The sequence below is a fragment of the Dromaius novaehollandiae genome, chromosome 1 (genome assembly GCF_036370855.1).
Source record: "Dromaius novaehollandiae isolate bDroNov1 chromosome 1, bDroNov1.hap1, whole genome shotgun sequence".
NCBI lineage: Eukaryota > Metazoa > Chordata > Aves > Casuariiformes > Dromaiidae > Dromaius > Dromaius novaehollandiae.
The window spans coordinates 36198469-36213640 of NC_088098.1; the positions used below are offsets into that span (position 1 = coordinate 36198469).

At 35.3% G+C, this 15172-nt stretch overlaps 1 protein-coding gene across 3 annotated transcripts in view; it reads left to right on the forward strand.

Annotated features, from left to right (window-relative positions):
* Positions 1 to 15172, forward strand: part of RAB3IP (RAB3A interacting protein) — a 32591-nt gene that overhangs the window by 3855 nt on the left and 13564 nt on the right. For 2 of the 3 annotated variants that reach the window (XM_064508995.1, XM_064508988.1), the window contains exons 2-5: positions 4274 to 4549; positions 4748 to 5009; positions 12148 to 12243; positions 14811 to 14888. In XM_064508995.1, coding sequence (XP_064365065.1) covers positions 4299 to 4549; positions 4748 to 5009; positions 12148 to 12243; positions 14811 to 14888 — 687 coding nt within the window. In that variant the 5' untranslated portion in view covers positions 4274 to 4298. The remainder of the gene's footprint in view (positions 1 to 4273; positions 4550 to 4747; positions 5010 to 12147; positions 12244 to 14810; positions 14889 to 15172) is intronic. The other variant, XM_064509000.1, reaches the window with a different exon arrangement.

The window sequence follows — 15172 nt, forward strand, 5'->3', positions numbered from 1 at the left end:
TCAAGCATTTTCATTTGACTGTTGAAATTGTTGAAAATATTCAGTTTTAGCTTCCTATTTGAAGCTACAGAGATATATCAAACTGACCTTCAACTGATTTATTTGTAGTACACTATAATATTAGATAAAACAAGACTTGCACATAGTTTCCTCAGGAAGTTATTTGGGTAATTAGCAATGCAAGTGTGATAGTGGAGAGGTAATAAAAAGGTGCAATGTTTTGACAACCTCCGCCAAGTTTGCATTCTTTCCAGATGAAAGTATAAGGAAATTAGTTTATGTTTATGTTCCATACTGGATTATTACAATATTGAATGTTGTATGTCATCTGAATTGCATCCTATCATCTAAAACAAAAATAATCATATATTTGCTAGGCACTAATGCTATTCCAAATTTTCACTCTGTATTAATATGACAGGTATTAAGATAATCCATGATTTTGTTTCTTTAATAACAGCTAGCTGCCTTGAAATATGTCAGAGTATCAGCTTTTGTTCACAGTAGCAGAATTTAGACTACTGAGAGTGCTGTGTCAACAGTGTAGTTTTTTACACGTTGTCAGCATGGCTCCTAGTAAAACTCCTTCTCCGCTTACCGTGCATTTAATGTTCCTTCACAGCAGGGCTGTTCATTGCTGCCTCCCAGCCAATAATGTGAACCCATATGAATATGAAACAAACCTATAATCTTTAATAACACTGAAATTTAGTGAGTTTTTTTGTTTCCCATTTCACTTCTCGAGCTGTTTTCCCAAAAGAGTGTTTTTACTTTTAAGACAGTTTATTTTTTTGTGTGTATGTTTGCATTAATGCATAACATTAGCTAACAATTTTGTAGCAATTTTCTGGTTTTCATCAGTCTTGAAAGTGAGATATTTAATATGGACTTCTTTGTCTTGTATTGGTGATGTATCCAACTTCTGTGTGCTCACTGCTAAGTGAGAAGTGACTCTAGGAAAGAAAAACGTTGTGAATGGAAAGTGTTTTACACAGATGGTATGCTTAAGAGTGCCCATTTGACAGATTCTGGAAAAAGTATAGCTGAGGGATCTTATTTCCAGCTCTTCCAGAAATAATTTGAATAACTTCTTTCTTACTATATAAGAATGAGGTTGTTTTTTAATAATGGATAAGACATGCATGGATTTACTTACTAATAGTATACATCTGTCTTGTCTGTTTCAACTGAGATTGATACCTGATGTATAAGCGGAGTGATAGTCTAAATAAAAAAGTTCCATAATATTTTTTGGTGTTTTTATGACTGTTAAGTACACTACAGGATATAGGCAGGTTTTGTGGAAAAAGTGGTAGGAAAGTGGAATATTTCCCATAGGAGTAGGATGATATAGATGGGACAGAATTTTTTGATAAACATACTACCTTGTTTATCTTAGATTGATGTAATAGTTGGGGGATTAGAAATGGATTTGCACACTTACAAAATAGTAAGCAGGCTTCTAAACAGCTTTTCTTTGCATGAGACAGTGTGACTTTCTGCACTTAATAATGTGGCTGGATTTGTGTAACTTGTCATAAGGATAAAAAATGGCAGATCTTTGAGTTTGTTGTCTACCTGATATACTTAAAGTATTTGCTCCAAACATTAAAGTCCTAAGATTTGTACAGAAATACTGAGAACTCATTAGAACTGACAAAGTAGTTTTTCATGAGCCATTTTTCTTAGAGATGACTAAATAATATTTATTAAAAATCAAACTAGGGAAAAACCTTAGAAAATTTCAGCCCAATTGGGCATGCGACTGTAAAGAACCAGTATTGGTAATGATGCTAAATAGTGTTAGCTATGGTGCCACTACCAAAAACTAAGCAACTCACATCATGAGTTTTTGATGGAACTAGCAATGCATCTTTCAAATTTGAAATGTAAACTAGGCAACATGAACATGTTCATGTGCAGAGGAATAACTGGCAGAAAATTGTTTCCATATTGCTATCTCAGCTACGTGCTCCTTTGCTTCTGTTCTGCTGTTTTTGGTGCAGTTTCCTAGCTGCTGCTGGCATAGAGAAGGCAAGCCATCCAGACAGCCCCTTCCACGTTGCCGTGCAGAAGCCTGAATCTTCCTACATCTTCTGTTAGTTATGAAGACTGAATTTCAAAGGAGAACCAAGAATATGAAGAGTGTTATTGCCAACATAGTAGTACTGGGAATGCCTTTGGTGATGGAAAAGAGTGGTGGGGGCACTGAAAGTGAATGCGCTTATGTAGATTTGAGCCTGACTTTAAAACTGGTGGTGTGGACATTTTTAGCTGGGCTGATGAACTTAAAAGGGCTCTTTCTGGAATATTTTTTTCAAGGCTGGCAACTTTTTAGCTAATTAAACGGTAACATGTAAAAATTGCACTGTAGAGCTGAAAGCATAGTTGACAGTTAACCTTAAAGAAAAGGCCTATAGGTTTGGCAGCCCCTTCATTTTAATCTATTGGCTCAGCAGGCTTTATCATCAAGCAGTGCATATAATTAGAATGTTTCTGATGGTTAAGATCTATAGGGAAAGCAAACAAGATTATTTGTCAGACTTAGTTAAATGAAACTTAAAAATAAGCTGTTCATATTTGTGTTATAATACAAAAGCTCCAGAGCACAAAACTATGGCGGTGTTTTCTTTGTAAATTACGTTTATGCAACTGGAGTTGATAGTTCAGAATAGAACAGATTTCTGCAAACAACAGAAAAGTATACTGATGTCCCTTTTTGTTCATGCAAGGTCATTGTTGTGCTTTAAGACCGGACAGTTCCTTAGATGATGTTGGGGTTTTGTTGTGTGTGTGTGTGGGACAATTAGCAAGAGAAACAGTAAATAGCACATCTTACTGTCCAAAGTAACTTCCACCTTTCTTTCCAAATGTACCTCATAATGTTATAAAACAGCTTGTTTAGCACTATAATTATTGATGTTTACATGCTCAGTGCAAAACTTGAGATAGAAAACAGTTTTGGGCAGTATTCTTTGAGTTTAAGATGTTCAAAAAACATTGAAATAGTTAAGAACTGCATATTCCAATTTTAGATTTCCATTCTTGATATTTTCCCTGTGTTTTAAGAAATAGCTAATAAGCTGGACATACATGCAATAGTAAGCAGATACGATCATCTCTCTGTGGTTATGAGCATGATTTTCCTAGATCTCTTCTGCTTCATCCTTTCTTTTTTTTGTTTGTTTGTTATAAGGTCCAAGCAGATTTCTTTGTAAAATGCAATGCATTCTGACATTTAGATGCTACAGGTCTTTTCCATGTTGTTATGTACCTTTGTGAAGCCTTAATTTTTTCTATTCTTTATTTGTAAAACATGCAAAATATTTTTGCAGTGATTAACCACTGCTAAGTAATTTCTTCACAGATTTCTCCAAACTACTTCCAATTTATTGTCTTGAATAATGCAGAGATATTGTAACTTCTGATAAACTGCTGAGAAAGAGCTTACTTGTCTGTATTCGGGCTTGTAAAATTGATGTGGTGAATCTGTTTTCTGTTGATCTTGATTAAGGATCATGAATTAACACCTTATAATAGGCATATGGAATAAATAAAAATATAAATAAAAGAAAATACCAGTTAAACAGCCAATTCATAGTACATTTTTACCTTTATTATGTACGGTGAATTCATTTTTGGTATGATTCTCATTATATACACAATTGTAAGGTTTTTTTTTTTTTTTTTGCTTGCCTCACGATGCTTCATGAGAAGCCTTATTGGCTAGTTCTATCACTTTAGTGAACTGTTACAAGATCAGACATAGTTTAACCAAAAAATGCTGTGGACTGTAACTTATTTAAAGGTACATTGATTTCTGTCTCTAGAAAGTGAGTGTTTCTGTTCCTTTTTATTTCTGTGTCATTGAGATTAAAATAGAAGCTTTGGGTTAAAAAAAAAAAAAGGGGTGGGGCCCGTGGTTTCCCAGGTCTCCCCCTCTTTCATGAATATAGCATATTTGTGTTTTCAGGCAAAACAGCTCTAGACTTTATTGAAGATGACTTTGTTTATAATACAGAGCATATCCTTGATTTAATTACCCTATTTAGATGTGGAGTCTACTATCAGACCTTCCGAACTCATCAGTCCAAAGTGGAAAAAACTGTATTATTGGTGGCTGAAGTTGATACTTTTGCAAGATTAGTCTACGTTTTCCATTATATCATGAAATATTCTGATCACATTTGTGTATTTTTTAAATTCAAATAATGATCAGATGTAATTGAAATATTTCCTGTTTGCATTCTGATAATGTGATTATTTAATTCAGGGTTTCATATGATGAGGCTTTTATTATGGCCAGTGACCCCTTGGAAGGTTTTCATGAAGTGAACCTCGCTTCACCTACTACACCAGATCTTCTCGGAGTAAATGAGTCAGGGACTCAGGAACAAACTACCTCACCCAGCGTTATCTATCGACCACATCCTTCTGTTGTGTCCTCCGCACCAATCCAACCCAATGCATTAAATGTTTCTGACCTTCCCACACAACCTGTTTACTCGTCTCCCAGACACCTGAATTGTGGGGAAGGATCAGGTGTCAGGTAAGTTGTGTGTGTCTTTTTATTTAAAATAGTGATGTTGTTACATATAAACTGCTTCTTTTACTAAAGACGTAATTTAAATATAATGTATAACATTAAACTGTGTTTGTAACAGTACATTCAACACCGTTAATGTCATTTGTAAAATATTTCTTCTTAATATATTCTTTAAATTAAGAAATATCACTCTCTTTACAGCATCAATGTTACCGACGCAGTACTTTGTTCTACCTCTGGACTCCAGGGTGGGTCATTCAATCACAGTAATTCCAGAAAGGAAAGCAATAATGCAGAGAGAGAGTTTTTGCAGGGTGCTGCAGTAGCAGATGTTGCTGAAGGAAACGAAGATATTTTTGGGTTGAGTACAGACAGTTTATCTCACTTACGGAGCCCATCTGTACTGGAAGTAAGAGAAAAGGGCTATGAAAGATTGAAAGAAGAACTTGCAAAAGCTCAGAGGGTAAGGCTTGTTGTCTTGTATTCTCCTGCTGTTTTTGTTCATAGTGCTTCTAATATTGCAGAATGATAGATGGGCTGGAAGGTGCAGTCTGAGTCTACTCATTTGTTATAGAATTATTACAATGTAGTTATTTTATGTAAAGTTATTTTGAGTGTTTGCAGTGCAAATGTCTTAGAAATACCACTTGATAGTTTCTTTTTCTGCTGCTCCTGCTACTTACCATGGAAAGCTTTTGCTGCACTATTTGGTTAAAATTGCTTTTTCTTTAAAAAGTAGGCCATTCCTTCATTCTGACATTTAAGAATAAGAATAATTTTCTGTCATTCCGTTGTTACTTTATAAGTATTTACAGACACTGATTATGTACCTCTTGAGTCTTTCTTCTGCACTATAAAAGTGTAGTATGTGTCGTGGAATATTGAAATGTTTTAGAGCACAGGTACTTGTGATGAATCATAGGGATGCCTGTATGTGAAAGAAGCAATAAAGATGTCACTGGTGTTCTTTGGAGTACTATTATACCACACTTCAAATTGAATATGCTTACCTTTAAAGACACTGTGGCTCAATTCATTAATATTTGTAAAGCGCTTTATCTTGTTTGGATGGAAGGTGCTATATAAATACAAAACCATTATTTATTGTGTTAACATCCTTCTATGCTTAAAATTCCTTGTAGATTTTATGCTGTCTGTATTTGTGCCCTTTCCTCTCTCTACATGATTCCCTGTTTGCATAGGTTTAAGCTCACCCTATCTTATGTTTGAACTTGTTTTCCTCTGTGCTTGTTACCTCTCCCTGTTGAATGTTGTCATCGCTTCTGTCATAGTTGTGTATGCCCTTGTTAATGTGCATCTTAAGTATGGATTCTGATATCACTTCTGTTGATGCTTTATCACTGAGTAGTTGCTTACTTCTGTAAGGTGTTTATCTGGTTAGCATTTTACCAAGACAGGACATTAACCAGAGCCAAGTTTGTGGGCCTTGCATGTGAATATAATTCTAGCAGTTTAATTTGTTTTTGCTTTCTAAGGTTTCAAGTTTAAGTTTAAACTTCAGAAAAGCTCTCCAGCTGTAGAAGATATATAGAAGTGCAGTTAGCGTACTTAAACTTCAACTCAGATCTGTTACAGTTCTCTTTTGAATAAAAGAAAATTTTATTCTAGTGTATACTCACTTGTTTCTTAAAAACAGAAATGTTTCCTGTTTTTTTTCTGAAGCTTGTGTGGATGATTATGTCTAGTTCACAGCTCATGCTTTGTTAAGGTAGTTTTTAAGGAAAGGCATTAAAGCTGTTTGAACATACTGTGTTAAGTATTTTCAAATGCTTTGGATGTTTCTAACAAAAGTAATTCAGCTCTAACTTGAATGTTGATTTCTAAGTCTTTGTTAATCTCAGCCCATTTGATTGTTTCTCATCAGTGTTATACTGGATGGATAACTTTTTTTTGCATGTCTTGAATTTTCACTCTTTCAGAATTGTGTAGTAACATGGGAGTCATAACAGAAGTATTTACAGACTGAACAGTAATACGCACTACTCCTTCCATAATATCAACTTTCTTCCACTTCCTATATAAGAGCTATCTTTTTGTATCCCTAAATCATCTGCTCTTCCTAAAAGTGCATCTGATTACTCTCTCCCAAAAGTCATGGCCCTTTATATAGGGGTGCGTCCACTCTGTGATATTGATGTATGCCATACAGTCTTGAAACACTTATTTCCAAATACATACCTATGTTCAAATGAGTATTCAGTTTAAAAATCTGTAGAAACGTAATCCATACGTGGTGCCTGTGCTTAGCTGGTTGGTTGTTTTAACATTTTTAACTTTTTTGTAACTGTATATTCCTCAATTTCTGAGATTTTTTTAGGAACTGTGAGAAAAATGAGAATTACAATTTGCACTTGAATTTTTGTGGATTCATTGAGTCTTGAAAACTTACAGACTTTCCCAGAGTGAACAAAGTAAACACAAATCTGGTATCTTGTCTTTCATTTGTTCCAAACTTCTTACCCAGACTGTATGGTCTTGTAATATGCAATAGGCATATTGATTTTCATTTGTCGCAGTTGTGTTTGGAAGGGAAACTAGAAAAGAAACAGGAATTCTGAAGCTTAGGTATTCATTACCTTTTTTTTTTTAATATGTTTCTGCTTCTTTGAATGGAACTTTTTTCTAATATACTCATTTTTTATAATAGAGAATAAATGTAAAAAAAACCTACATGCCATACATACATATAAGCGTGGTTCTTGAACAAAACATGTAGAAACGGAAAAAAGCTTTTTCCCCTTGTGTATACCATGTGTTTAAGACTTTGGACTTTACTGCTCAAAACGAACAGCATCACTGGCAAAACTGGTTTGTGTGTGTGTAAATCTTCCAGAAATTTCTTTGTATCTTAGTGAGAGGAAATATACTCTCTACTTCAAACTAGTTGATTTGCAACACCAAATCATATAAGATTTGGAGAAAGGTTAGGTCAGAGATAACGTTAGGGCAGTATTGGACATATTATTGTGTGAAAAACATCCTCTTAAATTGAAAAATGACGTAGATTTTTCACTACTTATTGAGCCCGTTCAGGCCACTTTTCTGCCCCCCCCCCCTTTTTTTTTGGTTAAGACTTACTTTCATTGGCTGTCTTCTGTAAAGTGGAGCTGAAGAGTCCTTTCTTTAAATGATCTGAACCTTCCTCCTTGTTTTGCTACCCTTTTTAAGGCAGCATCAGGAAAATTGGGAAGGTGTTGAGACTTACTGATTCTATGCTTATGACCTCATCTCCTTATGTCTCTGCATTTGCACAGTCATTTTTCTATCATGCTTGGATTGAGCTGTGACACGGTGGTTGCTGAAGGTAAGTCAACCACACTTAGGTAATGTCTCAGAGGATAGCAGTGGTATTTTGATACATGGCATTTCTTGATGTGTAGGTTTAGTAGCGCCCTTTCAAGGGAATACCTTTTTTTGCTGTTCATAGTAAGCAGCTGGCACATTGCATGTGTTCTGGATGGTTTGTTTGTAATACCTGAGCAGTGGCAGTTCATGGTAATGTTTCCCTTGAATTTTTAGCTGTTAAATTATTTCCTTATTGATCTGATGGCCAGCATAATGGTGACATCCATGACTGCAGAGAGGAAAACTGTTTTCGATTGTGATATGTTTTCCTCTTGGAGTTTTAAAATTATCAGCTGTCACTGGTTAGCCCCCTTGTCTGAGGAAAGAGCAGTCTACCAGAGACTGTGGTTGGAAATACTTCATTCAGTTTGAGAACGAAGAATTCCATACTTCCTACCATCTTTAGAGTAAAACTTGTAGGCTGACTGGCAACAAGTAAAACAATATCTTTGATTTTTATACCAGAAATAGGAATTATGAATATTTTCCTACAGGAGTGAAATCCAGAGGCTTTTCTGTACTGTGCTAGTGCCTGTTGTAAAACAGGTAACAGTATAAACATGGTATTGTAAAATTCAGCGTAGTTTTGTTTAACCTGATACTCAGGTATTCTGGATTTTTTTCAAAGGCTGTGGTTTCTTTATGCATTCTTCATCTCAGAAACAAAACCATATTCTCCAATCTGATCACTTGTCCTCAGATCTTGTGTTGGTAGTATATGATGAGGGTTTAATAGAATAATTAGATTCACAGTAACTGCCCATCAGTTCCAATAGTAGTGTAGAAGAACTTTCAGCATTCTTAAATTTTTTGTCACTTGCTTATGAGTTAACTGAGAATAAAAATGAGGATGCTTCTGAATAACGTACCATCCCAGAACTCTGCTGAAGAGTTATACTTTCAAGCTTTTCTAAAACAAATTACAATTGAATTGTGTGTAACAGCATTGCAGCTGTTAAAAATGGGTTCTCCAAAGGTGTTTTAGCAGTTCATCGCTATCTTTGAATGATGGAAAACTTCAGTTTGAACACCTCTGTTGACTTACGGTGTTGCAATATATAAAAAGCATAGAAATTCTCTCAAGCAGGTAAAAGACTACATGCAAGCAAGACAAGCATCTTCGCCTGCTCCGTAAGCATTATAAGGCTATAATTTAATAGTTTATAATATACTCTTACCTCTGAGAAGATTTTTTTGGGCTTGCTCTGGCATTAAATATCTCTGTAAATGTGGTTGCAACAGAATAATTTTTGATGTAGCTTATCTATCTTGTGTGTTGAATGAAGGCCAGTCAAATTTAAATGTATTCTAATATAGGTATAACTTCTTTTTTGGACAGCTTTGGAATTCAGCAGTATTCTGCTGTTCTTTTAGATAATTTCTCTAGAGAACTTCTGCTGTTTTCTAGATCTTCTGCTTCTAGTTCTAACTTGTTTAAATTGCTGAACTAGATCCAGGATGATTCTCTTTCTAGAATTTAAAACATGAATTGCTTTGAAGCAGTAATTTGCACTTGTTATCTCACTAGTTCTTTCTAAAGACCCACCTCATGTTCTGTTCATGAAGATCAAAGTAAAGTGAGTAGTAATATGACTATTTGATATAAGAATATTTTTTCAACTTTTTTCCATGCAAGTTAAAAATTAATTACCTATTTAAGTATTTGTGTGTGTTCTGCTTAATATTAGTTCACTTTCTCTATATAACTACTTTTTCAGAATAGTCATATGGGAAAGACTGCAGCCTGGATGGTTAGCCTAGCGTACCCAGTTGCCTGTTCTGCTTCTGTGCTGTGTATGGCTGGAAGGCATTCAGTAACAACTTGAAGACACAGGCAGCAGTGTAATGGCTTCAATAACGAATAAGCTTTTGCTTTGGGCACTCCGTGTTTCTTCCCTGCTTAAAAAGCATCAGCCCAAGCTGTTAAACTTGCTTGACAAAGTAATGTGTTATATTATGCTCCTTTTGAATCATGTCATGGAAACTTGCCCAATATTTGACAAATATAGCTAAGCAGCCCTGAGCAATAGACTGCATGGTGTCATCTTCTCTTTGTTTTCATTAAGTAGTTTTACTTTGGCTGCCTAAACTTAATCTAAAACCTCCTAATCTTCCCACTTACAAGTGAAACTAACAACCTTACCTAAAAGAGAGTGTTGATAGTGTAGCTCATAGTGAGCCAGGGTAGTTTCACCTTCTGTGTGAGTTTGATAGGTCAACCTGAATATTAATATAGTTTCCTTTTAAGATGTAGTGATGTATATAGCATTTCCTTTACAAACCAGTGGAATACACTGACAAATTAAGGTGCTGACATGTTCTCCACATATGTAGGAACTCATAAAACTTGAATTTTAAGCGTATTGCATCAGAATTTTTAATTTCTTTATTAAGAACCATATTTTACATGGAAAATGCATTTTAAACCTACAGAGATTTTAAACAAAAACATTAAATTTTGTTCTCTCCTTTTTTCTTTATTTCTTCTTCACTATCTTTTTGTCTTTGGCTTTCTATATTCTATTTTCCTTCTTTATTTTATTATCTCTTCGTAGGGGGGAGAATTCTATTTGAGGGGAGAATAGCTACTTGTGTACAGAACAGTGGATAGTAAATAGGAGTTGAGTACTATTTGAGAAATACTGTGGAAAAAGTGCCATTGTTTAAATGGTGCCTTTCAAAATATTTAAAAGGCTGCATATGGAAATTAAAAGATCAAAATAGAAAACATCTAGAATAAAAATCAGTCAAAATGTCCAAAGTTAAAACTAAATGAAAAAAAAGAAAACGAATGCTTTTAATACTACATAAGTCTAGAGCAGTCCTTAAACATTTGTCAAATCTAGGAGCTGAAGTCTAGTAATAGGACCATTCATCTTAGAGCAAAATCTATTGCCAGTCTCACCACAGAAATTGAGAGCAAGGCCTAATATCACTATGCTACAAGGCAAAATGTAATTTTCCATATAGTTGCATAAAAGGTTACTGGGTCATGAAGATTTTGGGAGAAATGCTAATTACCTCCCAGAAACATGCAGGAAGCTGAGATTTTTGGCCTTTGGTTTTATGACTTTGTAGTGACTGGTCTCCCAGAGTTTTCTGAAGGCAGCTATGTTCTTTACGAGCTTCTGAAGGTTTTTGAAGCAAGTTATTGCTAGTGTGCATATGAGTTCTCTATTGTGTCAGTGATGGACGTGTGGCCTTGAGTCTTGTATTTCAGGAGTGGTGGTAGTGTCATAGCTAGTTTGGTGGGGGGAAAGGAAAAGAAGGAAGAACTAGATGGGGTGGGGGATGGAAGGGGAGTTATGTCCGAAAAATGCTTAAACATGGGTGATAGACTGCATTTTTCCCTCTCTCTCTCCATCCTTCTCTCTCTTACAAGAGATTTCAGGGTTTAATGGATGGGAAAGAATAGAGTAACTCTTCTTTCAGATTTTCTGTCATACTTTTTTGTACTTCCCTGCAAAAATATCCCACTTTTTTCTCAGACTTGAGAAAACACTGATAAGCTTGGGCATGGGTAACCTTTATACTGCCAAAACTGTATTGAGGTCATACTGTACAAGTGGCATGGCCAGGTTTCCTCTAAACCATGTTCTAGTGATACTGAAGACGAGTAACATATTTTGAATTTCATTAAACTGATTTCATTTGATTTTTATATCACTGCATAAACAACAGTAAGGATATAATTGGAGTATAATTTTGGAATTGTATTAGTTGTAAGGAGACTTGTAGGAGATGAAATATTTCGTAGTAAAATGTTTCAAGATTCTATGAGTAGACCTAAGACAAAAGCTATTTTTGAAAGAAACTTTTTTTTTTTTTAAACAAGTACTTAAGAATTACTTTAAGTCTATGTTAAGGAATGGGCAAACAGTAATAGTAGTATTCTGCCTGTTTCAATATTTAATTTGATCCATATTTTGTGACTAGTCTTCTATACTTCAAGCAGAAAAAGCTGCTTATACTTCAGAGTATTATGGAAATTCTGATATTTAGGTTAGAGATGCTTTAGATTGGCCTGGTAGGTTGCTGTATAGCAGGAATAGCTATGTATGTGCAGCATTAATTTTATTGCTTCTAGTATTAAGATTAATGTTTTGAAAGGTTTTATTTAGCAAAGGTTGTGTATGTTCTTTTCTTTTTTCTTTTTTTCCCCCCCCTGTGGTATTAGCTTTAAAAGGCCAAATTATTACTCTAAGTCAGAATAAATAACTTTCAATTTTCCATAGGAGCTGAAGTTAAAAGATGAAGAATGTGAAAGGCTTTCTAAAGTGCGAGATCAACTTGGACAGGAATTGGAAGAACTTACAGCTAGTCTGTTTGAGGTTTGTTGGAGTCTTCGATGTGATATACTTAAAGGAAGCCGAGCCAGATGTGTTATGTAGAATCAGTATATTGTATGCTGAATTTTTCTGCAATAAGCTTATAAAGGGATTTGTATCCTCAAGACCAGTGTGTGTTGAACTAGAGGCTTAAGAGCAAGCAGTAGATTTTTTTTTTTTTACTTAGAGGAAAGAGACCTTGCTGAGCTTGTCAATCTGCTTAGATACAAAATGAAGAAAAGAAGGACAATATATCAGGAAGCTTAAAACTATCTAGGCTTATTTTTTGACATAATTGTTCTGAGACAGCTTCTCTGTCTGTCAACAGGGCTATCTAGATAAGAGCTAAATTTGGGGTTGCCATGGTGACTAAATACAAAATAAGATAGTTTGAGATTAATGGAGGCAGCACAGTATATAACTTTTCATGCTTTCAACTTTTAAATTTTGGGCTTGGCAGCATGTTACTCCCACAAACTTTAAAAGAAACATGAAACTTTGAGTAATGCACCAGGATGGACATGGCTGCAAAGTGAGAAGCCTGAACTTTGAGTGGGACCTCTTCATTTGAGAATAGGGCAGTGGTGCCAGCAAATTTTGTGATCTTGCACCACATTTGAAAAAAATCTGAAATCCATCCTAGAAGCAGGACCAGTTGTCATTTTATCATGGAATGCCTAGAGGCTAAATTGTGATACAACTGTCAGAATAAATTTCATAATGCAGGGATGCTCTATACATTTACGATATTATAAGTATTGGTTTTCAGTATGTGCACAGAGATATAACATTAAGTATGTTTTAGAGGATTTAAACCTATGATATTGTACTGGTATAGAAGTGCTATCAGAAACTGAAAAATATTAACATTCAAAATCAAATTACAAACTGCTCTGTGGGCTGGCTACACAACTTATTTCATCATCCCAGTAGGGAAAAGTTACTTAAAGCTTTGGAGTGTGGGGAATAAATAAAGACTGGAAAGATACTTTTTAGCATAATCTGCATGTATGTTGGTGGCAGGAAACTGGTGAAGAAAATCTTGGGCAGGTATCTTAACTGTGTAGGAATAACAGTAAAATTGCCCATGAAATCCTATATTAATGACACTTCATAACTTAGAGCAATGTATCACTTAATCTGTTAATGCTACATTTGAAATATAAGATGTTAGTAATGATTGTTTAATGAGTTTTAATTAGTCATAACCCCCAACTGTTATGGGCATGTCACTTGAATTTTCTTTTATCATTTGATTTCACTAAGAGTCTCTATTGAAAGACAGCACTGTAGTGTCTTGATTTTGCAGTGGGATCTACAGCCCTTGGATTCATGCTCTATTCTGAATCCTACTAATTGCAGTGACTGTATAAATGGATGCTGGAGCTTATGTTAAAGTATCCCAGTGGAGGATCAAGACCTGTTTTGCACAGCTAGTTGTGTATGTTACGTGATTGCACTGTTAGTGTTGGGAATGTAACATGCTTTGCTTTCAGAGGTGCATCCCTAGACAGAAACTGCATGGTCAGTGTTAAATGTATCTGTACACATTGTATAAATGTGTATCTTCACATTCCTGCATGTGTCTGTTGTTATTTAAGAGACTTAAAACCCATATTACACAGTTGTGTTGTATGCCAGTGGGAGCCAGATCTTTTGGTATGATGATGTATTAACTTTTGTTTTATTTATATAGCGTCCAGATATGTGCTAGGCGCTTTACAGATATAAGAAGGATCCCTATCCCAAGTAATTTAGTCAGCCCTGATCCTTCAGTTTGTGTTGCCTTCAGTAAATGCTAAGAAAGAATAGTGATTTGATCGTAGGCAGCAAATTGCTGGATCAGGGCCTAGACAAATACATTCTGCAGACAGAAGGCTTAGAGGTATGAGGTAAAAGGATGTTTAAAAAAAATTCCCAGTCCTTTTACACTTTCTTCTTGATTTGCTTGCTTACCTGGATTAGTTTTAATATTTCCTTTTCTGTTCTATTTAAGAAATATGTATTAATCCATAAACTATTTTTAGCTTTTACTTTGCCTGTTTTATTGATGGTAAGAATGCAGGCTTCATAGTCATTTAACCAGTTTCTTCATGCAGAAATTTACACTTGACTAAAACTGGCTATTCTGGCCAGAAGAAGGGAGCAGTTCTTTTGAATGTGCTATTGTGCCCATGTTGCTGCTGTTGCTACTGGTTTGAGTCTTTCTCTTGGGGGGTCAAGGAACTTCAATTGGCAGCCACTGAAGCATGACTGGAGCCTGGCATTCCTGACAGGTATTGTTTCTGCCAGAGGTGGGTTACCTGCAAATGGGTGGAGTTGCTAATTTTCTGAATCTGGGCTCAGTCCAAGGAAAAGAAACTTGATGGCCTAGTTATGAATCCAAACTGATATATTTTGGGGGTATTTTGGGGGTACATAACTATGTAATTCCAGTGGATTGTTGCACAACTTACTAATCACAAGTAATATCCATGAAGCAAAGGAGTAGGATATACTCCTTAGTTTTTTTTTAAGTGGATCCTTTAAACTTGTGTGAAGTATTTATGCTATCTAAACATTTTTCATAGGAAGCACACAAAATGGTTAAGGAAGCTAATGTCAAACAAGCTGCAGCAGAAAAACAGTTAAAAGAAGCACAGGGAAAGGTGAGGGTTTTTTTGAACTTCCTTGCTTTGTCTTTTCACGTGGTTTTGAATGTAAAGTGTGAATGATGAAGACAAAAATGAGCCTTGTATGTATACATTTTAGAAATATGTACTAAATTGTTCCATGTTGCCTCGATGTATTAGCTAACGCCAATGGATGCCTAACGCCTATTAGCTAATGCCTAACTGGCATTTCAACAGCATTCTCGGATAGCTAGTCAGGTGCGTAGGAAGCCAGTCTTACTACAGTATGCAATTGCATAGTGATGTGTGCTAGTACTGCT